The 24,465-nt window shown below is 38.2% G+C and overlaps 1 protein-coding gene across 3 annotated transcripts in view; it reads left to right on the forward strand.

Annotated features, from left to right (window-relative positions):
* The window catches only part of LOC105469910 (protein phosphatase 2 regulatory subunit B''alpha), a 194,122-nt gene that overhangs the window by 109,297 nt on the left and 60,360 nt on the right, over window positions 1-24,465 (forward strand). For all 3 annotated transcript variants that reach the window (XM_011721501.3, XM_071090952.1, XM_071090953.1), the window contains 5 exons: window positions 1,655-1,729; window positions 9,469-9,555; window positions 13,384-13,540; window positions 18,240-18,288; window positions 20,891-20,980. In XM_011721501.3, coding sequence (XP_011719803.3) covers window positions 1,655-1,729; window positions 9,469-9,555; window positions 13,384-13,540; window positions 18,240-18,288; window positions 20,891-20,980 — 458 coding nt within the window. The remainder of the gene's footprint in view (window positions 1-1,654; window positions 1,730-9,468; window positions 9,556-13,383; window positions 13,541-18,239; window positions 18,289-20,890; window positions 20,981-24,465) is intronic.

Genomic DNA, 24,465 nt, shown 5'->3' on the forward strand with positions numbered 1-24,465 from the left:
TTAGTTTAATGTCTTACCCATGTTCATTTTCTGGTTTTGATCATTATACTATTGTCTGTGACTTGTTACCATTAAGGGAAACTGGGAGAGGAGCACAGGAAATTTTTCTATAATAATTTTTGTAAGTATAAGATTATTTCCAAATAAAAAGTTAGCCAGGTGTGGTGGCTCATGCCTGTAATCCCAGCATTTCAGGAGGCTGAGGCAGGTGGATCACTTGAGGCCAGTAGTTCAAGACCAGCCTGGCCAACATGGTGAAACCCTGTCTCTACTAAAAATACAAAAATTAACCTGGTGTGGTACTACATACCTGTAGTCCCAGCTACTCAGGAGGCTAAGGCCTGAGACTCACTTGAACTCGGAGAGGCAGAGGTTGTCATAAGCCAAGATTGTAGCACAGTATTCCTGCCTGGGAGGCAGAGCGAGACTGTCTCAAAAAATGAAAATTATGTAATATGTATAATAATAAGTCTTTTAAAAGTTAAAGAAATAAGTCAATTTGTTTGAGACTATATATTGGTAAGTGTTATAGCTAACTGCTCTGAAGAAACAGAGATATACTTGATGTCTGTTGATGACAAGCCAATTAATAGATTATATCTGTAATGGCATAGCTGTTTCCTCTAGTTAATTAATATTGTGATTATCTCTATTAGATCCTCTGGGCTCATTCCAAATGCTTTAAAAATCTAATTAGGAAATAAAAACAGTATTTTAAGGTTTTAATATTCTAATAGTCTTCAATGAGAACAAGATTAAAGATTTAAAAATAAATAAAATTCTAATTTGAGAAATGATTTATCCACACAATTATGATAAAATCTGATGGGCATTAACTGGCTTGCACAGCTTAACAAAGACACATTCAAACTACTTGACTACATGGCTGCTTTTTTTTTCTTTTTTTTTTTTTTTTTTTTTTTTTGAGACGGAGTCTCACGCTGTTGCCCAGGCTGGAGTGCAGTGGCGCGATCTCGGCTCACTGCAAGCTCCGCCTCCTGGGTTCACGCCATTCTCCTGCCTCAGCCTCCTGAGTAGCTGGGACTACAGGCGCCCGCCACCGCGCCCGGCTAATTTTTTGTATTTTTAGTAGAGACAGGGTTTCACTGTGGTCTCAATCTCCTGACCTTGTGATCCGCCCACCTCGGCCTCCCAAAGTGCTGGGATTACAGGCTTGAGCCACCGCGCCCGGCCTGCTTTTTTTTTCCAAAAAGAATTTCCCATGTTTTTAGATTATGAAAGAGGATCATTTTCATTGGCTTGCATCTACTGTCCACCACATCCTTTCTGTGTAAATACACTTTACATAATACCTCTACAATAATCTGTGGCATCAGATGAATTGCCTTGATGTGCTGTTGATGTGTTAGAATTACAGTACATACCTCGGAGACATTTGATTCACAAATTACCTAACATAGCTAAAATCAAACTTTAACTTTTTTTGAAGTATACTGTGTATACAGAAAAGCACGCGTAAGTATGCTTATAATGAAACTTGAATTTAATAAAGAATTAAATTTTAAGTGCATTATTCATTATTCTAAAATAGCAAGTTTGCTCAACTGGCAACATATTATACGGGAAGGAAAAACTTCTATGGGCATAATCTTTGTATGTTTGTTAGTTTAGTTTTGGTTTTGATCTTTTTCAGGATGTGGTGGATACCCACCCTGGTCTCACGTTCCTGAAAGATGCTCCAGAATTCCACTCCCGCTACATCACCACGGTAGGCTGAGTCATCTTTTTTCTTAATATAACTCCATAAGTCACCTTTTTATTACCATTTGCTATCCAGAATTTCAAGTATCTGTGCAAAAGGTAACATGGGTTATAATGATTATTTTAAGTAGAAGGAAGGTAAAATAAAAGTGAATTCATAATTTCGTTTTTAATCTATTTTCCTTCTTGTTTGTGCCCAATACTTACAAAATTAAAGTAATATATTCCTTCTCTCTGGTCTTATGAGGCATATCTTTTTCTGTGTTATGAATATGATATTCATTTGATCTTTAGCATTTCCAAATAAGACCGAAAAGAATTTTCAACAGCCTGTCCCTGTTCCAGAAAAAGATTGATCTCTAGTACCTCAAACTTAGAACTGGAAATGGATAATGAGAAAATAGCTTGTGTGTAATCAGAAAACAAACGATGTAAGAATTTAAAACAACATGATCACAATCTCATTTTGTGAGGAGCTCGCACTCCCTGTTTCTCAGGCACAGCCTCATTTGGTTAGTCCCAGATAGGTCAGGAATTATGAGTGAGCGCACACAGGCCCACAGGGCATGGAGTAGCCATTTCATGCACTCCGCCCTAGCTTCCACATTATCTTTGGGGACATTGCACAGACCAGCCCCAGGGCCGTTCACTGACACATTCTCAAGTGAGATGGCCCTGGCCTGTAGCTCAGATTCCTCAGCTAAACAGGGTAGTCTCCTCTGAGGACTACCCTCCTATACTTAGGGTACAGTTTGTTAGCCAAAGATATGTTAAGTCCTGCCGAGTTACAAAATACTACTGTTTTCTTTTCCTCCTACAGGAACTTTATTTTTCATTCAATGCTTTTGCATTGGCTCTCATGTCAGTATAAAGCTCTGTAAGATTTTATTTGAGCCAGAAGGTGTCACTGTTATCTAAGACAATCTGAGAGGTTTTTTTTTTCCTGTTAACTGTGACACTCTACTAAATTACCTCTACCACAATTAACCTGGCCTGTCGCTCTCATTTCAAACTTGGTTTATTTTTAATTGGTCTCCCTGTTACCACCCTGATTGCCCTGTAGTCTAGCCTCCACAAAGCAAACAATTGTCCTTTTAAAAAGTCAGCCAGATCATGTCACTCCTCTGCTCAAACCCTGCAGTAGTTTCCCAGCTTACATAGAATAAAAGCCAAGTCCTTGCCAAGACTCTCCATAATCCTCCCATATCCTGGCAACCCCTATTCTCTCATCTTATCTCCTACCTCCCACTCCTTTGCTTACTCTGCTTCAGCCACCATGAGCAAACCAAACCCATTTCTGCCTCACATACTTTGTTCTTCCTCTTTCCTTTGCTTGGAATGTTCTTCCTACAGATTTCCACATTGTCGCTCCCTCACTTCATCCAGATGTCTGCCCGGTTCCCTTATTTAGTGAGGCCCTCCCTGATCACTCTCTGTTTTTGTAACCTTTCTTCGTCTGCCCCCTCCCCCGACACTCTATTCCTTTGTCCTGCTTTATTTTTCTTCTTAGCTCCTATCATCTGATATTTAATTTTTTGTTTGTTTATTGTCCATCTCCGTCTCTATAATATAAGCTCCACGCAAGCAGGAACTTTGTCTATATCCTCAGTACCTAGAATACTATCTGGCATATAATAGACACACAGTCAATATGTACTGAGTGAATACATGAAATTATCCCTGTTTAAGAATTCTAGGCGGCCAGGCGCGGTGGCTCAAGCCTGTAATCCCAGCACTTTGGGAGGCCGAGGCGGGTGGATCACGAGGTCAGGAGATCGAGACCATCCCTGGCTAACATGGTGAAACCCCGTCTCTACTAAAAATACAAAAAACTAGCCGGGCGTGGTGGCAGGCGCCTGTAGTCCCAGCTACTCGGAGGCTGAGGCAGGAGAATGGCATGAACCCAGGAGGCGGAGCTTGCAGTGAGCCGAGATCGCGCCACTGCACTCCAGCCTGGGCGACACAGCGAGACTCTGTCTCAAAAAAAAAAAAAAAAAAAAAGAATTCTAGGCCAGGCACAGTGGCTCATGCCTGTAATCCCAGCACTTTGGGAGCCCGAGGCAGGCGGATCACTGGAGGCCAGACATTCAACACCAGCTTGGCTAACGTGGTGAAACTCCGTCTCTACTAAAAATATAAAAATTAGCCATGTGTAGTGGTGCACACCTGTAGTTCCAGCTGCTCACGAGGCTGAGGCACGGGTATCACTTGAACCCAGGAGGTGGAAGTTGCAGTGAGCCGAGATTCTCGCCTCTGCACTCCAGCCTGGGATTCAAAGCAAGACTCTGTCTCAAAACAAAGAATTCTACACTAGCTCTGGCTGCAATCGCAAAAAGAATTATTGGGTTCTAAAGAGTGACTGTTCTGAAAACTCAGGGCATATTAACAGCATAATTTAGACTCTTAAGAGTTAGAAAAGATCTTAGAAATAAACTAGTCCAAACTAGTTGGAATTAAACTAGTCCAAACTGTTGGCATGTATTAGAGATATTAAAGAACAAAAGAGTTTTCTTTGTGGTTTCCAGTTTGATATTTCTTTTTTTTCTTTCATGATCTTAATGAACACATAGTTTGATATTTTTTGAAGTACTTGGACATTCAATGGTATTTGGTCATCTAGCAAGTAGTCCCCAGGAAGTTTTTTGGTTTTTGTTTGTTTTTGAGATGAAGTCTCACTCTGTCACCCAGGCTGGAGTGCAGTGCCGCAATCTCGGCTCACTGCAAGCTCTGCCTCCCGGGTTCATGCCATTCTTCTGCCTCAGCCTCCTGAGAAGCTGGGACTACAGGCAACCAACACCACAGCCGGCTAATTTTTTGTATTTTTAGTAGAGACAGGGTTTCACCATGTTAGCTAGGATGGTCTCAATCTCCTGACCTCGTGATCCACCCAGCACAGCCTCCCAAAGTGCTGGGATTACAGGCATGAACCACTGCACCCAGCCATCACCAGGAAGTTTTATGATTTTAGAGTGAAAAGCCATGAAACCATTTTGTTCACATATAATTCACATTTTCTAAGAAATAGTGTCGTGTTAATAATAGTTGAACAAAATGAACTACACTGGTGAATTAATAGAGTACAGTTAATTATCTCTGCTGTAATATTTTCATGGCATTTGTATATAACTTTACATTTGTTAAATTTCACTTTGTTGTTAGCATTATGCTGCTTTATCTCCAATGCACAAAAGTGAATCCATTACTCAGAACTAGTCATTTAAGTGTAAAATACTTGTGATAAAATGATAATATGGCAACTCAAAACAAAAATACAGAAATGTTTATGTATTTACTATACATGAATAGTAAACAAGACCTAATTGGGAACATTTCGTGTGAATATGTACTGAGATAAGTGAATAACTGCCATTGTGATAAACTCACAAAAAGGGCAAATTAAAAGTATAAAAACGATTATCTGGAAATGGAATTTTATTAGACTGGTTATCTGTTCTCCTCAGTGCCTTTTCTGTTATGAAACTTGGTCAAATAATGGCATGAAGTCATTGAAACCATTGCATTATTTCAGAGTACATTGAGTTTTTCTAGAACAAATGTAAAATAAGGCCTTCTAGTATGAAGTTAATTTTGTTGTTAGACATAAAAGTGACCAAACTAAAAAGACAACATCATTCTCTACCCTGCTCACAGCAAAAACAGTTAAGATCACACTATTTCTAAGAAACATATAAAGATCAGCCTCAGAATTAATGACAGATATCTCAGAAAAAGCAGAATCAGTTATGTGACTCTATTGAATGTTATATAATCTTCATGGCATACAGTACAGAAAGAACAGTTAATATATTACGTTTGCATGCTAGTGTTACTCAGTTATTTCAGTTTGCGTTTGGAAGAAACCACTGACACAGAGTATGATTCAAATATTAGCTTGTGTGTGGTACATATATGACGAAGGAAAAAGTTAGAAAATTTTTATTTTCTATGTATCATTGAAAATCTGTTCTAGGAAAAGGCTATTTGTTTAGTTAATTATTTTGCTAGCTGTTTTTAGACTAGAAAGATAGACCACCAGCTATGTGTACAGCAAAGAAGGACATCATTACCCAAAAAAGAGACTGAACCTATAGTCAGTCTGTCTTGTTTATTTCCAAAAAGAGTTAGCAGTTGAGAAATAAGCCTTTGATAGTGAATGAAAATGAAAATTAGAAATACCAGCAAATGATAGCCCTTGAGTGCAGTTTTGCATGCTGTGCAAAAATTGCCAGTGAATGAAAGGTTTTGTTTATCCAAACCGACATATGCCAACTTTTGAGGAAAGAAGTGCTCTCTTGAGTTTTTAAAATTAGCGATGAGATTTAAAATACTTCTTTATGACACTGGTGCTGGCAGCAGAGATATTTCTGTGGCTTGCTTCGATGGTGTGTCTTAGTGATATATTCAGTATCTTGATTGGCCAGAATCCACCACTGTAGGCTGAAATGCCAGGATTTTCCTTGCAGAGGACAAGGTACTGATTTTCCCAAGATGACTAAGGTATAGTGGAGACTGCTCACACTAAGAGCTTACCAACTCTTCCCTCTTGAAAACTTTTCCTCTTCAGAGAAAAAAAAATATTTATTTTTTTTATTAGATATATTTTTTAAAGTCCTAACTCTACAGAAGACCATGAAGAAATACTTTTCTGAGCCATGTTAACCAAAGAGTGAATTAGAAATCTGTTCACCACTCCTGCCAAGTGAGAGCCAGGCTTCCAGCATTGGAGTTTGTTCTTCTGTACACATACATAGTAAAAATTATTTGTAACTTCTGTGTCTGTGTTTAATTCATTTGTCAAAAACTATATGACAGAGCCATCAAACATTTCTATTCCTGGTGACCTATACTTGTGAATTAGAGGTTTTAATTCAATAGATACCAAGAGGAAAGGAAACTGACTTATGATTTAACTTATATGTCAAGTTGACTAAAGATCCCTTGGTGAAAAATGGCCAAATTTCATTTATTTCACTAGTAGTAAACAGTTATTCTAATTATGATTTATTTTAAAATTTTATTTGATATTTTAAATGATGATGAATTTTATTTACCTAGAAGACAGCGGTTACAAAAACAGTAACAATTAATGTAGAGTCAGCAGCTAGATGCTTCACCACTAGATGGTGCTCCTACCTCAGCCATCTAAAGTGCTGAATCAGTGATGTGAAAACCAACAAATGTGCTGATCAAGTGTGGCCACTGAATAAGGAGATTTAGGCTATGAAAAAATGGAATACAAATACATTGTTTTATAGTATTAGATAAGTAGGTTAGCACAGGCTAAAAATAGGAAATGCCTAACAGTCAAACTGTTTGCAGATTTTAAAAATTCTGTCAAAAAGAAGAGGAGAAAAATAAAATAAGCATGAATGGATACAGATTATAAAGTTTTATAATTTTTAACACAGTAATTTCATAAATAATATAAAGTATTTGAGTATATAAATATAAATTTTAAATAAAAAACTCATACTTTAAGATAAATTTACATTCAGAATCAAGAAATAAAGACACAAATCTTCAACAGAAAAATGTGGTTTAATAATATGTATTGAAATTGACTTTAACTTGAGAGAGGGGACATGGAATTATGATAAATGAAATTCTTAATGTTTATTTTCATACATAAAATTTCTGTGCTAAAAATCCTCCATCATTTTTACATGAACTTCCACCAAGCTGTTGCTAAGAATACAATATTGAGTAAGACACGTTCTCTGTCCTCAGTGACCTCAGAGTCTGAGTGGTTGGGGCCAGTAGAGAAATTAGACACTGGCTAGTCTTAGCTCCCACCTGATTCAGGAATCCTGTCAACTTCCTAAATACTTGTAGTGAAAAGAAACCCAGCCACTTCATACAAACTCGTTGCTTTACAGGGCTAATTTTAGGAAAGTCTTTCTTATATTGAAGCATTTCAGTATAAATGCATTTCTGTCTCGCAGTTGTAATTCTTCCCTTTGGTGCAACACAGAACAAGTCAGCTGCTTCTACCCAATAGCCACTCAGATCTTGATCACATCTACACTCTAGTCTTATTTTTTTCCCGAGATTAAACATTACTACATTAGTAGCATCTTTCACAATTATTTTGAATATAGTAACACTTATCTGTTTTGTGGTTTTTGTGCATTCTATGTGAGTCTATCTATAAATAATAGACAAAAATACTGATATATGTGAAATACTAATTAGAGACCTTTCTTGGGTTGACATCCATCTGCTATGCAAAACTCTGACTAGAGTTCTTCAAATACTTATGAAGCCAACCCATATTTCTCTAACACAAAGATAATACAAAAATCTTAGTTGTGCAGCTTTCAAACCTCATGATTTTATCAAGCAGTTATAGACCACCTGATATATAGAAAGTACCATATAAGTTACTGGAATACAAGTCGAGAAACACCTGGTCTCTTAGTGTTTAGAGGTGGTGATGGTCAGGTGCACCAGTGTTTAGAATGTAACCACGGGGACAGCTAAAGGAGGCTCAGGTGGCAGTGGAAGCACAGAAGGCAGGGCTCTAGTCAGTCCCTGTTCTGGGGCCTCCCATGGAGTGTGACACTGTAGGGTCAGAGGGGTTAGCACTGATAGCAGGGGTGGGGTGGTGAGTGCTGAACAGCTGAAATCTAGACCTTCATCCTGATGCTAGTTTTTCCATGTTCAGTTGAAGAATCACTCCCTCTGCTGAAGAATCCAGAAAGAAAGGTGGTTTAGTGCCTCATTAGACCTGCTATTGAGAAAGATGTCCAAATATCTTGCCTTATTTGTTCTTCTTGCACCAAAATAGCTTGAAAAAGAGATCTAATCTTTTCCATGACAAAAACCACCAAAGATAACAGGATTTCTGTATTATTAGACTATCAAAATAAAAGCAGAATGCACTCCCCCCCCCCAAAAAAAATAAAGCTGCTTAAATTGCTCTTTTTGCCACTGCTTTCTTTGGGAGAAGAAAAATAATCGGTGAAAGGGAAATGAAGTGGGTAGAAATTACTGCAGGTAAAATTGTTAAGAATGCACTGTGACCTCGTACGTCCAGGATTGCAGCTTCCATCTTCCTTCTCTGATCCTCTCCTACACCACAGCACACACATCCTCAATTTAGACATATTTGTTTCTTATCTCCTCTTCTCCCATTCCATCCAAAGTTTTCTCCAGAGATACAATTCTGCTAAACCCATTAAAACACCATCTAATAACAAAGATGTTCATGCCCAAATTAAAATTAGGACATAAGTTATCCCAGATGTATTTGAATTCCATAGAGTCTAGAAGACCAAGAGTCTTCAAGACTCAAGTGAATAAGACTATGATAACCAGAATAAGACCCTCTTGAATCATACCACCTTGATAGCCATCCTTCTGACCAGTTAATCAATCATTAGGCCAACCCAGCAGATACTTCTCACCTCATATGCCTTCCCAAAACATTGAGCCCAATAAGCATTACTTGAATCAGGCATCACTGTATAAATTGGAGGTAAACAAAAGAAGTGATGTGAAGGCAGCTGGGAAGTGAAGACTTGTGAGCAGATAATTTTTTTAATTCTTCTTGGAAGTACAGAGGCAAATTCAAAATATATAGATGTATATTTAAAAATACAGTGCTGATTTTTACTAGGAATTACACTTAACGTAGTCAAAAAGCTAAAAGTTAAATTGATCCCAAGTGTGTTCATAGATGGCCTTTGAGAAAGTAGTGGAGATCTTCAATGTTTTTATTTGCTTTTATTTTCCTTTTGGAACCAGGTTATTCAGAGAATATTCTACACAGTCAACAGATCTTGGAGTGGAAAAATTACTTCGACAGAGATAAGAAAAAGCAACTTTTTGCAAGTATGCCTTTCATTAGAATTCATGTGTAATGAGCAATTTAAATAATTTTCTTACTCTAACAAATATTTGAATGCTTACTGTATTCAAAGCACTGTCACTCCTTTCATTCATTAAGCATTTATCAAATACCTGTCGTGGGACGCTGGAATGTTTTGGGTGAGGGGGTAAAAATGAAGAGAATAATAAGGGATCTCTGCCTGAAGGCATTCACTCTGGAGCAAAAAAGTGAAGTGTACACACACTAAACCTGAAATGATAATTTCCATAGACATAGATAAAACGTACAGAGAAAGCTTCACAATAGATAAGCCTGGAGGGGTGGGCTGAGGCTAGGTTGGGAAGGGTCTTGGAAAGCCCTTGGAAGATTTTAAACTTGATCCTTTCAGCAATGACTCTGTATCCAGCACCTGCTAGAGAAAAGTACTAAAAAATTCCTTTTAAGAAAGAATACATTTCATTCAATTATTTTATTCATTTTACCAAGTGAGAGAGAAAGTATTGACCACTAGTGGGAGCCTTTTACCGAAGTAATCTTCATGCCTGATTGTTTAAGCTTCTGTAAACATAAAGAAAGTGAAATTGTTCACACTTGGAAGAAAATTAAAGGTTTTATTTTTAAGAATCATACTAAATGGAATTTAGGCTAATAATACAACCTTATTTACTCTTTATTTTTTCCTATCTTCATCTGAGACAGAGTAATGAAGACTTGGCAAAACTAGCAGTCCATGATGGATATACAAACATTTTTTTATTCTAAAATGAACAATCATCATCACAGTCAGTGTTGATATTTATTGAACACCTGATGCCTGCCTGGGCTCTCAGTAGGTAATATGGGATGGGTTAAAATGGCAGTAATTCCATAATACCTCAAGAGTAATTATAATAATCCCCCACTTTCCTGAAGCACATTATAGGTTGTAGTTTCTGAATCATTTTTATAGTCCATAGATTTTTTTTTTTTTTTTTTTGGAGACGGGGGTCTTGCTCTGTTGCCCAGGCTGAAGTGCAGTGGTGTGATCTTGGTTCACCACAATGTCCACCTCCCAGATTCAAGCGATTCTTCTGCCTCAGTCTCCTGAGTAGCTGGGACTACAGGTATGCGCCACCATGCCCAGCTCATTTTTGTGTTTTTAGTAGAAATGGGATTTCACTGTGTTGGCCAGGCTGGTCTCGAACTCCCGACCTCGTGATCCATCTGCCTCGGCCTCCCAAGTCCTGGGATTACGGGCGTGAGCCACCATGCCTGGCCTAATCCATATTTTTTCTTTTTTGGCTTTTAAAATTATTCCTTTTTTTTTTTTTTTTTTACCAGTGATAAAATTTGAGGCCCAAATATACTTAAATGATTTGTATAAGATCACATACAAGTAAGTTGCTGAACTGGAAAAAGAACTCGTGTTCTGCTTCTTAGAGCATGATTTATTTTCTCCTGCCTTTCCTTCCCTGCCCCTCTCCTTAGTCTTCCTCTTCGTACTTAAACAATACTCATAAAGCATTCAAATAATATGAGCACATCTAGAGTAATAAACAGAAGTCGCTATTCTTCACTCTACCATTTTACTCCCTTTCCCCAGTGGGGGACCCATATCATATGTGCTTTTATTCTCTCATAAATATATACATGTAGTATATAGTTTTGTTTTTTATGGCTGCTATTTTGAGGGTTTTCAAAAAATATATGGGTTCATACTATTCTGTTAACTTTGTTTTTTCACTTAGTGTCTCAGGGTTTTGTTCATTTGCATTCATACAAGTCAATCTCATTCTTTCAACTACACAATCAACTGCATGGCTAAACTGTAATTAATTACATATTCCTCTATTGATGTCCAAATCATTTTCAGACTTCCTCTATTACAATGATGCAGTGAACATCCTTGTACCCTCCTCTTGTATGTGGTATGAGTAAGAATGTCTGTAGAAAGACCACTGGAGGGAAAATTCTGGATCAAATACTATGCGCATTTTTAGTTTGGTGGATTCTGCCAAGTTACCCTCCAAAAAGCTTGCACTACTTTCACTTACATACTCACCAACAAAAGTTGCTGTCATCTTCATTTTATGCCAATCCAGTTGGTAAAAAATGATAGCTCTTTGCTTCTAAAATGTGCTTTATTGAAAGTGTTCTGCTTCTTACATATCAAAGGGCATTTTATAAAACGAAATATTATAAGCAAGTTTGGAAAACAAGAAAAACCATATTTTATGACCCTTATACAACTAGTATCATTTTTGTCTGTATTCATTTAGTCTTATTCATATGTACATATGCATTTTTAGGATTTTACGTAGTTCTTAGTGGGTACAATCTTGTATCCTATATTTTGTACTTACTATATCATGGTTTTCAGTGTAAACTTTATAATTTTTACTGGCTGCATAATTTTCTATTGAGCAGATTTACCAAAACTTAATAATAATTTATGTTGTTTTTAGTTTGCCAGAGCACTTTGCTTTTCCAGTGTTTATATTTTAAAAAATAATTTTTTGTTGAAATACTAACATTTGCCTTATGAAATAGTCCTCTTTGTCCCTCAAGGTTTTCTTTTTTTTTTTTTTTTTTTTTTTTGTTTCTTTTGAGACAGAATCTTGCTCTATCGCCCAGGTTGGAGTGCCGTGGAACAATCTCGGCTCACTGCAACCTCCACCTCCCGGTTTCAAGCAATTCTCTGCCTCAGCCTGCCAAGTAGCTGGGATTACAGGCGCCTGCTACCACACCCAGCTAATATTTGTATTTATAGTAGAGATGGGGTTTCACCATCTTGGGCTGGTCTTGAACTCCTGACCTCATGATCCACCTGCCTTGGCCTCCCAAAGTGCTGGGTTACAGGCGTGAGCGACCGCACCCTGCCCCCTTATGTTTTTCACTTTGCAGTCCATATTAATATTGATACATGTTTATTTTAACATTTAACTGTGTATATTTGTCCATCTTTTTTTTAACCTTCCATATTTTTTTTAGATGTATCCCTTATAGATGCATATAGGTAGATCTATTTTGGGGGCATGGTTTTGATACTCAATCAAAAAATTTTTGATGGGGAGATATAATTCACTTATCTTTATAGTGACTATTCATATATCTGATTTTATTTCTGGCATTTCTTTTTTTTATATATTTCTTACATTTTTTGTGCTTTCTTTTATTTTTCTTTCTGAATCTTTCACTTCTGAAAATGTCTTTATTTATCTGCCCACTTATATAATAATTTGGCTGACAGTAGAATTGTGGGTTCAGTATCATTGATTCTGGAGTTTGCCATAGGAGAGTACAGTGAGTCAGGGAAGACCCAGGTTTACTGCCAGCTCAGGGCCCTGCATCTCTATCTGCCATGCCTATGCCAGGCCACCATGTATCATCACTATTGTATGAGTCACCTTTGTGATATAAACTTAATTTTTATTACAAAACCAAACACTATATGTAGATGCCTACCCCTCTTAATATTGCTCACATAACTTTGAAAATTAAAAACAGTATTTGTTTCTGGCAAAGTAATGAAGACTATGATCTAATTGTTCTCTTTGTGCCAGTCTCTGACCTCTGACCAATTATACTCCCCAAGTAATGGTACTTCCCTTTCCCTGCTTTTACATCCTCCACAGTATCCAACCCTTCACTGAGCATATTATAGAGCTCAGTAAATGCTTATAGATTGATTGGTTGATTAAAGGTAAGATGAGGTTGCCTATTAAAGGGTTTCTTATTTGGTACCAGAAACAAAATTTTAAATTCAGTTTAAAACAGAAATTCACTAAACTGCACAGTGGCCAAAGCTGCTTTTTCATAATGTTTAAATTCTTCTTCTCATATCATTTCAGACCCTAGCACTTTTGGAAGAAGAGGAAGATATAAACCAAATTACAGATTACTTCTCCTATGAACATTTCTATGTTATTTATTGTAAATTCTGGGAACTAGATACAGATCACGACCTCTACATCAGCCAGGCCGATCTGTCTCGATACAATGACCAGGGTAAGTGATTCTGTAGATGCTAAGACTTAACCATTTTGAAGAGTTATATAAATCATCACTACTCATTATGAGAAATTCCCATTTGCTAAATTCTAAACCTAATCAAGTCCTCTTTACAGGCCAAGAATTTTTAAGAGGGGATGAGTGAAGATAATATAATTTTTTATTAAATTAATAAAAGCCTTGATGTAGGAGAAGGAGTTTGGAAGTAAGTAACCAATCACAGTCTTAGTTTTGATAAAGCGATGAGTCTTTATACCGGTGTGTATTTTCTGATGATGAATTGAATAAGATCCACACCTGTGTAAATCTGTTTGAAAGAGAATATGTATACACCTTTGTAAACCTTCCCACTTAACAATATTTCTATAAAAACCCAAGGATGAAAATAGTGTTTCTAACTTGCCAAGTTTTCTTTTCAAGGATTCACAAAAATTTACTTTTGGAAATTTAGTTCCAGAAAGATATGTCTCTGCAGATGAATTTTGTGTGCTTTCTTTTGTCAGAAAACAGAAAGTTACATATCACATGATAATACCCTTTTTGCTTCATTTTTGCCAGCGGTAAATCCAGAACCTATTGCCTACTAATTTAATATCCTTGTTTTTTTTTCGAGACAGTATCTCACTTTGTCACCTAGGCTGGAGTGCGGTAGCATGAACATGGCTCACTGTAGCCTCGACCTCCTGGGCTCAAGGCATCCTACCATCTCAGCCCCTAAGTAGCTGGGACTACAGGCATATGCCACCACACCTGGCTAATTTTTTTTGTAAAGACAGTGATACGGTTTGGCTATGTTCCCATCCAAATCTCATCTTGAACTGTAGCTCCCATAATCCCCACCTGTTGTGGCAGGGACCTGGTGGCAGGTAATTGAATCATGGGGGCGGGTCTTTCCCATGTAGTTCTCATGATAGTGAATAAGTCTCATGAGATCTGATCGTTTTATAAAGGGGAGTTCCCCTGCACATGCTGTCTTGTCTGCCACCATGTAAGATGTGCTGTTGCTTCTCCTTTGCCTTCTGCCATGATTATAAGGCCTTCTCAGCCATGTGGAACTGTGAGTCCATTAAATCTCTTTCCATTATAAATTACCCAGTCTCATGTATGTCTTTACTAACATCATGAGAGCAGACTAATACCCAGTAGTGTGGGGGCACTGCTATAAAGATACCCAAAAATGTAGAAGGGACTTTGGAACCAGGTAATAGGCAGAGGTTGGAACAGTTTGGAGGGCTCAGATAAAGACAGGAACATGTGGGAAAGTTTGGAACTTCCTAGAGACTTGAATGGCTTTTACCAAAATGCTGATAGTGATATGGACAATAAAATCCAGGCTGAAGTGGTCTAAGGTGGAGATGAGGAACTTGTTGGGAACTGGAGTAAAGGTCACTCTTGCTATGCAGAGAGACTTGGCATTTTGCCCCTGCCCTAGAGATCTGTGGAACTTTTAACTTAAAAGAGATAATTTGGGGTATGTGGTGGAAAAAATTCCTAAGCAGCAGAGCATTCAAGAGGTGACAGTGCATAAAAGTTTAGAAAATTTGCAGCCTGATAATCCAGTGGAAAATAAAAACGCATTTTCTGGGCAGAATTCAAGCCCACTACAGAAATTTGCGTAAGTGATGGGGAGTCAAATGCTACTCACCAAAACAATGGGTAAAATGTCTCCAGGGCATGTCAGAGACCATCATGACAGCCCCTCCCATCACAGGCCTGGAGGCCTAGGAGGGAAAAATGGTTTTCTGGGCCAGGCCCAGGGCCCCCCTGCTCTATGCAACCTCTGAACATGGTGCCCTGCATCCCAGCTGTTTCAGCTCCAGCCATGGCTTAAAGGGGCCAAAATACAGCTCAGGCCATTCCTTCAGAGAATGCAAACCCCAAGCCTTGGTGGCTTCCATGTGGTGTTGGTTCTGTGGGTACACAGAAGTCAAGTATTGAGATTTGGGAACCTCCACCTAGATTTCAGAGGATGTATAAAAATACCTGGATGTCCAGGCAGAAATTTGCTGCAGAGGCAGAGTCCTAATGGAGAACCTCTGCTAGGGCAGTGTGGCAGGGAAATGTGGAGTTGAAGCCCCCGTACAGAGTCCCTGCTGGGACAATGCTTAGTGAAGCTGTGAGAAGAGGGCCACCATGCTCCAGGCCCCAGAATGGTAGATCTACCAGTAGTTTGCACCATGCACCTGGAAAAGCCACAGATACTCAATGCCAGCCCATGAAAGCAGCAAGGAGCTATACCCTGCAAAGCCACAGGGGTGGAGCTGCCCAAGGCCATGGGAACCTGCCTCTTGCATCAGTGTGCCCTGAATGTGAGACCAAGTCAAAGGAGATCATTTTGGAACTTTAAGGTTTAATGACTGCAGTATTGGATTTTGGACTTGCATGGGGCCCCTTTGTTTTGGCTGATTTCTCATTTGGAACAGGTGTATTGACCCAATGCCTGTATCCCCATTGTATCTAGGAAGTAACTAACTTGCTTTTGATTTTACAGGCTCATAGGTGGAAGGAACTTGGGTTGTCTCAGATGAGACTTTGGACTGTCGACTTTTGAGTTAATGCTGAAATGAGTTAAGACTGGAGGGACTGTTGCGAAGGCATGATTGGTTTTGAAATGTGGGGGACCTGAGATATGGGAGGAGCCATGGTTGGAACAATATGGTTTGGCTGTGTCCTCACCCAAATCTCATATTGAATTGTAGCTCCCATAATCCCCATGTGTCATGGGAGGGACCCAGTAGGAGTTAACTGGGTCATGGGGGTGGGTCTTTCCTGTGCCGCTCTTGTGATAGTAAGTCTCATGAGAGCTCATGGTTTTATAAAGGAGAGTTCCCCCACACACACCCCTGCTGCCATGTAAGATGTACCTTTGCTTCTCCTTTGCCTTCCACCATGATTGTGAGGCCTCCCCAGCCATGTGGAACTGTGAGTCCATTAAACCTCTTTCCTTTTTAAATTACCCAGTCTTGGGTATATCTTTATTAGCAGTGTGAGAACAAACTAATATAGATGGGGTTTCACCTTGTTGCCCAGGCTGGTCTCCAACTCCTGAGGTCAAGCAGTCCATCTGCCTTGGCCTCCCAAAGTGCTAAGATTACAGGCATGATTCACCACGCCCAGCCTGGTTTAGTATTAACTAAGCACCAAGGTACATTGATTCATTCTTCTCTCATAAGATTGTCCCTGTTCTGTCCTTTAATGCCTTCTCAGGCACTGTTGGTTTTTAAACAATACTTTAGCTTATTAGATATAGCAGAGTATAAATCTTAAATAAATGCATTGAATTTTGTTTTTGTTTTTTGGTATGGCTGTTACTAATGGTGTGCCTCTTAAGAAAAGGCTCATCAGGCCGGGGTCAGTGGCTCATGCCTACAATACCAGCACTTTGGGAGGCCAAGGTGAGTGGATCACTTGAACCCAAGAGTTCAAGACCAGCCTGGGCAACGTGGTGAAACCCTGACTCTACAAAAAATACAAAAATTAAAAATTAAAAAATGTCTTTTAAATGACAAAATAAATACAAAAATTAGTCGGGTGTGGTAGCATATGCCTGTAGTCCCAGCTACTCAGGAGGCTGAGACGGGAGGATCTCCTGAACCTGGGGAAGTTGAGGATACAGTGAGCCATGATGCTGCTGCTATACTCCAGCCTGAGCAACAGGGAGACCCTGTCTCAAAGGAAAAAAAAAAAAGGCTTGTTATATATGGTGTCAGGTTTCATAGAGCTTTGCGTATTTAAGAAATAAAGTTGGCCAGGCACGGTGGCTCACGCCTGTAACCCCAGCACTTTGGGAAGCCGAGGCAGGTGGATCACGAGGTCAGGAGTTCAAGACCAGCCTGACCAACATGGTGAAACCCCGTCTCTACTAAAAATATAAAAAAATTAGCCAGGTGTGGTGGCACATGCCTGTAATCCTAGCTATTTGGGAAGCTGAGGCAGGAGAATCACTTGAATCTGGGAAATGAAGGTTGCGGTGAGCCGAGATCGCGCCATTGCACTCCAGCCTGGGCAGCAAGAGCGAAATTCCATCTCAAAAATAAATTAAATAAATAAATAAAAGAAAGAACAGGTCTCTAGTCGTCTCTCTCTCTCTCTGTCTCTCTCTCTCTCTCTCTCTCTCTCACTCACCAACATGCTAACGTAAGCTATGATTGTCTCTGTGAATAAAACTTCCTGATGGAATTTCTAAAAATCTTATGTTATATCATGTTAAACCCTGGACTTTTATAAAATGGGAATATAAGAAAAGTATGTTTTTAGTGTGTTTGAGGAGCTTTTAAAAAACTACTTGAAAGCATTCTCCATTGTTTTTAACGTCTATTTTATGTTGTTTTAGGAGCTTAAACAATCAGTTCCCCCTTGAATTTAATTTAAGGATAAAATTTGTCTTGTTTATAGGAAAATTGGTCTCATTGGATAAAATCAATACAAATCCTATATATTTTTGTCTTAGTTGTCAGGATGTTCAGACCTAACTTAGCATTCAGCTATATTAATACTTCCCAGATGTCAGCCACATTCATTTGCCTATTTTTTTTAATTATTTTAAAATTATGCATAAATAAAAATGTACTCACATTCTCATTATGGACGATGGTTATGGTTTAGCTTGTAGCTAATGAAAAATAAATTTGTAAAAAGTATTGCCTTTATGGAGCATATTTCTAACTAGCTTTGTAATTTTTTTATCTACATTTAGCTTCATCAAACAGGATTATTGAAAGGATATTCTCTGGGGCAGTAACAAGGTAAGAAAATGTTTAATGCTGCATTTAAAAATGAACAAGTAATACCATAACGATCTCATTTTAGCAAAGCTTCGTGAATAATTTGGCAGTGCTGTTGGAGCAAATAATATCCTATAAAACATAGTTATGGCTTAATACAAGACAGTAATTCTTTTTTAAAAAAATTATTTCAACTTTTCTGATTCAAGGGGTACACGTGCAGGTCTGTCACATGGGAACTCAGTGTGATGATGAAGTTTGGTGTTTGGAGGATCCTGTCACACAGGCAGTGAGCACAACACCCAACAGGCAGTCCCTCAGCCCTCACTCTGCTCACTCCCTACCCACTTCAGCAGTCCCCAGTGTCCATTGTGCCCATCTTTATGTCCATGTGTGTTCAGTGTTAGCTTCCACTTACAAATGAGAGCATAATGGTGTTTGGTTTTCTGTTCCTGTGTTAATTAGCTTAGGATGATGGCCTTCAGCTGCCTCCATGTTGCTGCAGGGACATGATTTCATAATTTTTATGGCTGCATAGTATTCAATGGTATATATGTACCACATTTTCTTCATCCAGTCTACTGTTGGTAGGCATCTAGGTTGATTCCATGTCTCTGCTATTGTGAATAGTGCTGGATAAACATACAAGTACATGTATCTTTGTGGTAGAATGACTTATTTTCCTTTGGGTATATACCCAGTAATGGGATTGCTGGGTCTAACAGTAGTAGAAATCAACTGCTCTCCACCACAACTGAACCCATTTACATTCCCACTAACAGTGTATAATCATTCCCTTTTCTCCACAGCCTCACCAGCATGTGTTATATTTTGACTTTTTAGTAGTTGACATTCTGACTGTTGTGAGATGGTATCTCATTGTGGTTTTGATTTGCATTTCTCTAATAATGAATGATGTTGAGATTGTTTCATGTTTGTTGGCTGCCTATATGTCTTCTTTTGAGAAGTGTCCGTTCATGTCCTTTGCCCATTTTTAAATGGGGTTGTTTTATGCTGGTTGATTTAAATTCGCTATAGAGTCTGCATATTAGACCTCTGTTGAATATATAGTTTGAGAATATTTTCTCCTATTCTGTAGGTAGTCTGTTAAATCTGTCTATAGTTTCTTTTGCTGTGCAAAAGCTCTTTAGTCCCAGTCATCAATTTTTTGTTGTGTTGCAGTTGCTTTTGAGTACTTAGCCATAAATTATTTGCCTAGGCTGATGTCAAGAAGGGTATTTCCTAGGTTTTTTTCTAGGATTGTTATAGTTTGAGGTCTGACATTTAAGTCTTTAATCCATTGTGAATTAATTTTTTTATATAGTGAAAAGTAAGGGTCCGATTTCATTCTTCTGCATATAGCTAATCAGTTATCCCAGCACTGTTTATTGAATAGGGAGTCTTTTTCCCATTCTTTGTTTTTATCGACTTTGTCAAATATCAGATGGTTGTAGGTGTGCAGCTTTATTTCTAGGCTCTCTATTCTGCTCCATTGGTCTATGTGCCGGTTTTTGTACCAGTACCATGCTGTTTTGGTTACAGTAGCCTTATAGTGTAGCTTGAAGTCAGGTACTATGATACCTCTGGCCTGGCTGATGTTGCTTAAGATTGCTTTAGCTATTTGGGCTTTGTTTTTGGTTCCCTATGAATTTTAGAATTTTTTTTTTTTCTTAAAACTTGTCTGTGAGAAAGGACGTTAGTTTAATAAGAATAACATTGAATCTGTAGATTGCTTTGGGGAGTATGGCTATTTTAACGATATTGATTCTCCTATCCATAACCATGGAATGTTTTTCCATTGGTTTGTGTTATCTCTGATTTCTTTCAGCAGAGTGTTGTAGTCCTCCCTGTAGAGATTTTTCACCTCCTTGGTTAGCTGTATTTCTAGGTATTTTATTTTGTGTGTGTGTGTGGCTATTGTAAATGGGATTGCATTCTTGATTTGACTTTCAGCTTGAATGCTATTGGTGTATAGAAATGTTACTGATTTTTCTACATTGATTTTGTATCCCGTAACTTTAATGAAATTATTAGTTCTGAAAGCCGTTTGGCATAGTTTTCAGGCTTTTCTATGTATAGAATCGTGTTGTCAGCGAAGAGAGATAATTTGACTTTTCCTGTTTGGATGAGTTCTATTTCTTTCTCTTGCCTGATTGCTCTGGCTAAGACTTCCAGTACTATGTTGAATAGAGTGGTGAGAGTGGGCGTCTTTGTCTTGTTCTTGTTCTTAAGGGGATTGCTTCTAGCTTTTGTCCATTCAGTGTAATGCCAGCTATGTGTTTGTCATAGACGGCTCTTACTATTTTGAGGTGTCTTCCATTGATGCCTAACATGAGTATTAATCCTGTATCTAAATACAGGTAACAGTATTTTATCCCAGTGATTATTTGCATTCATATGAAAAGCCAGATTTCTTTTCTTCATATTTGCAAATGCCTTCTGGTTTCACCCTCTAGGCCTTTAAAAATAAGATAGGCTGTGGAAGGGTTGCCCTTTATGAGGCATTTAGCATTATAATTTTAGAAAATTTAACTGGCATATTACTTTATTTCTTAGCCTATCATCCTGATAAATGGTTCTGAGTAATTGCTCAGGAAATTTTATAACCATGTGTTTTCTTCAGGGGAAAAACAATACAGAAAGAGGGAAGAATGAGCTATGCAGATTTTGTTTGGTTTTTGATCTCTGAAGAAGACAAAAGGAATCCTACCAGGTATGATTTCTAAGTTTCCTTTGCCAAGATGTTAAACACATGCACAAAGCTTGAAAAAGTCATGGTGCATATTATACCTAGTGAAGCCAACTCAACCTGGCAATACTAAGATGAATTAGACTTAGTTTCTGCCATCTCGGAGCTCTCCGTCTCAGGGGATTGGCACTGAATCCATGTTCATGGCGTATCAAGAGAAGTGCTGTTACCCACAGAAACAAAGATTAAGTGACATATAAGCTGATGACAAGTAGGGCTAGTAAGCATTCATGTGGAATATGGGAATAGATGCTGTGAAATACTTGTTTTATCATCTTACTGGGTAAGTGGTAAACCATTACTATTAGAGAGGGAAAGCAAATTGTGGATGACTAGTGTATAAGAACACATCCTCATTCTGCCAGTTGAAATCATCTATGCTTTTCCTTTGCACTCTCAGACATACCTTTATTGGAGTTATTAATTTACACATTTCTTTTTTTCCATCTCTTGTTCAGGCAAAAAATCTAGATGCCTCACTTTTTATCCCTACTTTGTGTAACACAACGCACTGTAGTTTGTGCTCAGTACCAAGGGAGGGAGGGGTTATAGTCCTTGATGGTACCTGCAGGTATAACTAACTCAACTATCTTAACATTGGGTCAAAAAGTTATCTAAATGTTGAATATGTCCAGATGTGGTGGCTCACATCTGTAATGCCAGAACTTTGGTAGGTCAAGGCAGGAGGGATCGCTTGAAGCCTGGAGTTTGAAACCAGCCTGTGCAACATAGCGAGACTCCATCTCTACAGATAAATTTTTTAAATAGCTGGGAATGGTGATGCACACCTGTAGTCCTAGCTACTCGAGAGACTGAGGCAGGAGGATCACTTGAGGGCAGGAGTTTGAGGCTGTAGTGAGCTAGGATCATGCCATTATACTCCATCCTGGGTATAATGAGCAGGACACCAACTCTAAAAAGATAAATGTTGAATATATTGTTTAGAAGATGTAGAAATAAAAATAAGCCATTTCTTGGAGAGCTTGTTAGGTTATTTTTAAATAACTTTGTTTTCCATTTCAAAAGTAATCATTTATTTAGAAAACATGAATGAGCAGAAGAAAAGTAAATTTTAATACCAGTAATTTTAATACCCAGAAAAAAAAAATTAAAAGTTCATATATATGCTACTCTTTTTCATATACAGGCAGAGTAGAGTATCTCTTACCTGAAATTCTTGAGATCAGAAGTGTTTCAGATTTTGGATTTTTTTCAGATTTTGAACTGTTTGTTATACTTACCAGTGAGCATCCCAAATCCGAAATCCAAAATGCTCCAGTGAGTATTTCCTTTGAGTATGAGTTTTGAGTATCTTGTTGGTACTAGAAAAGTTTTGGATTTTTGGCTGGGTTGCAGTGGCTCACACCTGTAATTTCACACTTTGGGAAGCCAAAGTGGGCAGATCATCTGCGATCAGGAGTTCGAGACCAACCTGGCCAACATGATGAAACGCCATCTCTACTAAAAATATAAAAAATTAGCCAGGCGTGGTGATACATGCCTATAATCCCAGCTACATGGGAGGCTGAGGCAGGAGAATTGCTTGAACCCAGGAGGTGGAGGTTGCAATGAGCTGAGATTGCACCATTGCACTCCAGCCTGGGTGACAAGAGCAAAACTCCATCACAGGAAAAAAAAAAAAAAAAATGAAATGAAGACATCCCATGTTCATGGATCATTGTTAAGATGGCAGTAGTTCCCAAACTGATCTACAGATTCCTAACAAAATACTAGTTACTTTGAGTCAAAAACTTTTTTTGTTTTTCAATGGTTTTTATTTTTTTTCCAGAAATGGAAAAGCCAAATATTGAATTCCTATGGAAATACAAAGGGACCACAGTAACCAAAACAATGCTGAAAAAGTACAGAAAAAATGTAGGATTCACACTTCCCTATTCCAAAATATTTCACTACAAAGTGAAAGTAAACAAGACTGTGTGGTACCTGTATCATGATAGACATAAAAACAAAATTGAATTGAGAGTTCAGGAATATACCCTCACATTTGTGGCTAATTGATTTTCAACAAGGATGCTGGATGCCAAGACAATCCAATGGGGGAAAAAACAGTTTTTAATGCTAGAACAACTGGATATCATACAAAATAATATTAGATTGATGCAAAAGTAATTGTGGTTTTTGCAATTTCTTTCAATGGCAAAAACTGCAGTTACTTTTGCACCAACCTTAATTTGGACCCCTAGTTCACATACTACAAAAATTAAGTCAAATGGATCACAGCACAAAATGTAAAAGCTAATACTATAAAAAATTTAGAAGAAAATAGAGGAGTAAATTTTCACGACCTTGGTTAGGCAGTTTCTTAGATGTGACACCACAAGCATAAGTATCAAAAGAAAAAATCGATGAATTGGACTTCAAAATTTTAAACTTTTGGTTGGGTGCGGTGACTCACGCCAGTATTCCCAGCACTTTGGAAGGCCAAGGCAGGTGGATTGCCTGAGCTCAGGAATTCAATACCAGCCTGGGCAACATGATGAAACTCCATCTCTACCAGAAATAACAAAATTTAGCCAGGCACAGTGGCACGCGCCTGTCGTCCCAGCTACTTGGGAGGCTGAGGCGGGAGGATCACTTGAGCCTGGGAGGCAGAGGTTGCAGTGAGTTGAGATGACGTCACTGTACTCCAACCTGGGTGACAGAGTAAGACCCCATCTCCAAAAAAGAAAAAATTAATGCTTTTATGCTTCAAAAGATATGATCAAGAAAGTAAAAAGACAACCCACAATGAGATACCACTTCACACTAAGATGGTTACCACAGAGTCAGATAATAACAGGTGCTGCCAAGCATGTGGAGAAATTGGAACACTCATACATTACAGTAGGAATGTAAAATGGTGCAGCCATTACGGAAAAGACTGACATTTCCTCAAATAGTTAAATAATAGAGTTACCATATGGCCTAGCAATTCCACTCCTAGGTATATACCCAAGATACATGAAAACAGGTCCACACAAAAACTTGTACACCCATTTTCATAGCAGCATCATTCATAATAGCCAAAAGTTGGGATCAGCCCAAGATAAACAAATGTGATCTAGTCATATAATCAAGTATTATACAGCAGTAAAGAAAAATGAAGTACTGATACATACTACATATGATTGGATCTTAAAAACCTTATGTGAAGTAAAAGATGCCAGTCACAAAACACAACATATTGTATGAATTCGTTTATATGAGTTGTCCAGAATAGACAAATGTATAGAAACAGGAAATAGGTTAATGGTTGCGTAATCTGTGGAGAGCCTGTGGTAAAATGAGGAATGAGTACTATCAGGTATGGAGTCTTTTTTAGGTAATGAAAGTGTCCCTATATGAATTGTAGTGATGGTTATACAACTCTGTGAATGTTAAAAACCCTTGAATTGTACATTTTTAAAGGAACAATCATATGATATGTGAAATATATTTCAGTAAGCCTG

This window comes from Macaca nemestrina, chromosome 2, assembly GCF_043159975.1.
Source record: "Macaca nemestrina isolate mMacNem1 chromosome 2, mMacNem.hap1, whole genome shotgun sequence".
In the NCBI taxonomy this organism is placed as follows: Eukaryota; Metazoa; Chordata; class Mammalia; order Primates; family Cercopithecidae; genus Macaca; species Macaca nemestrina.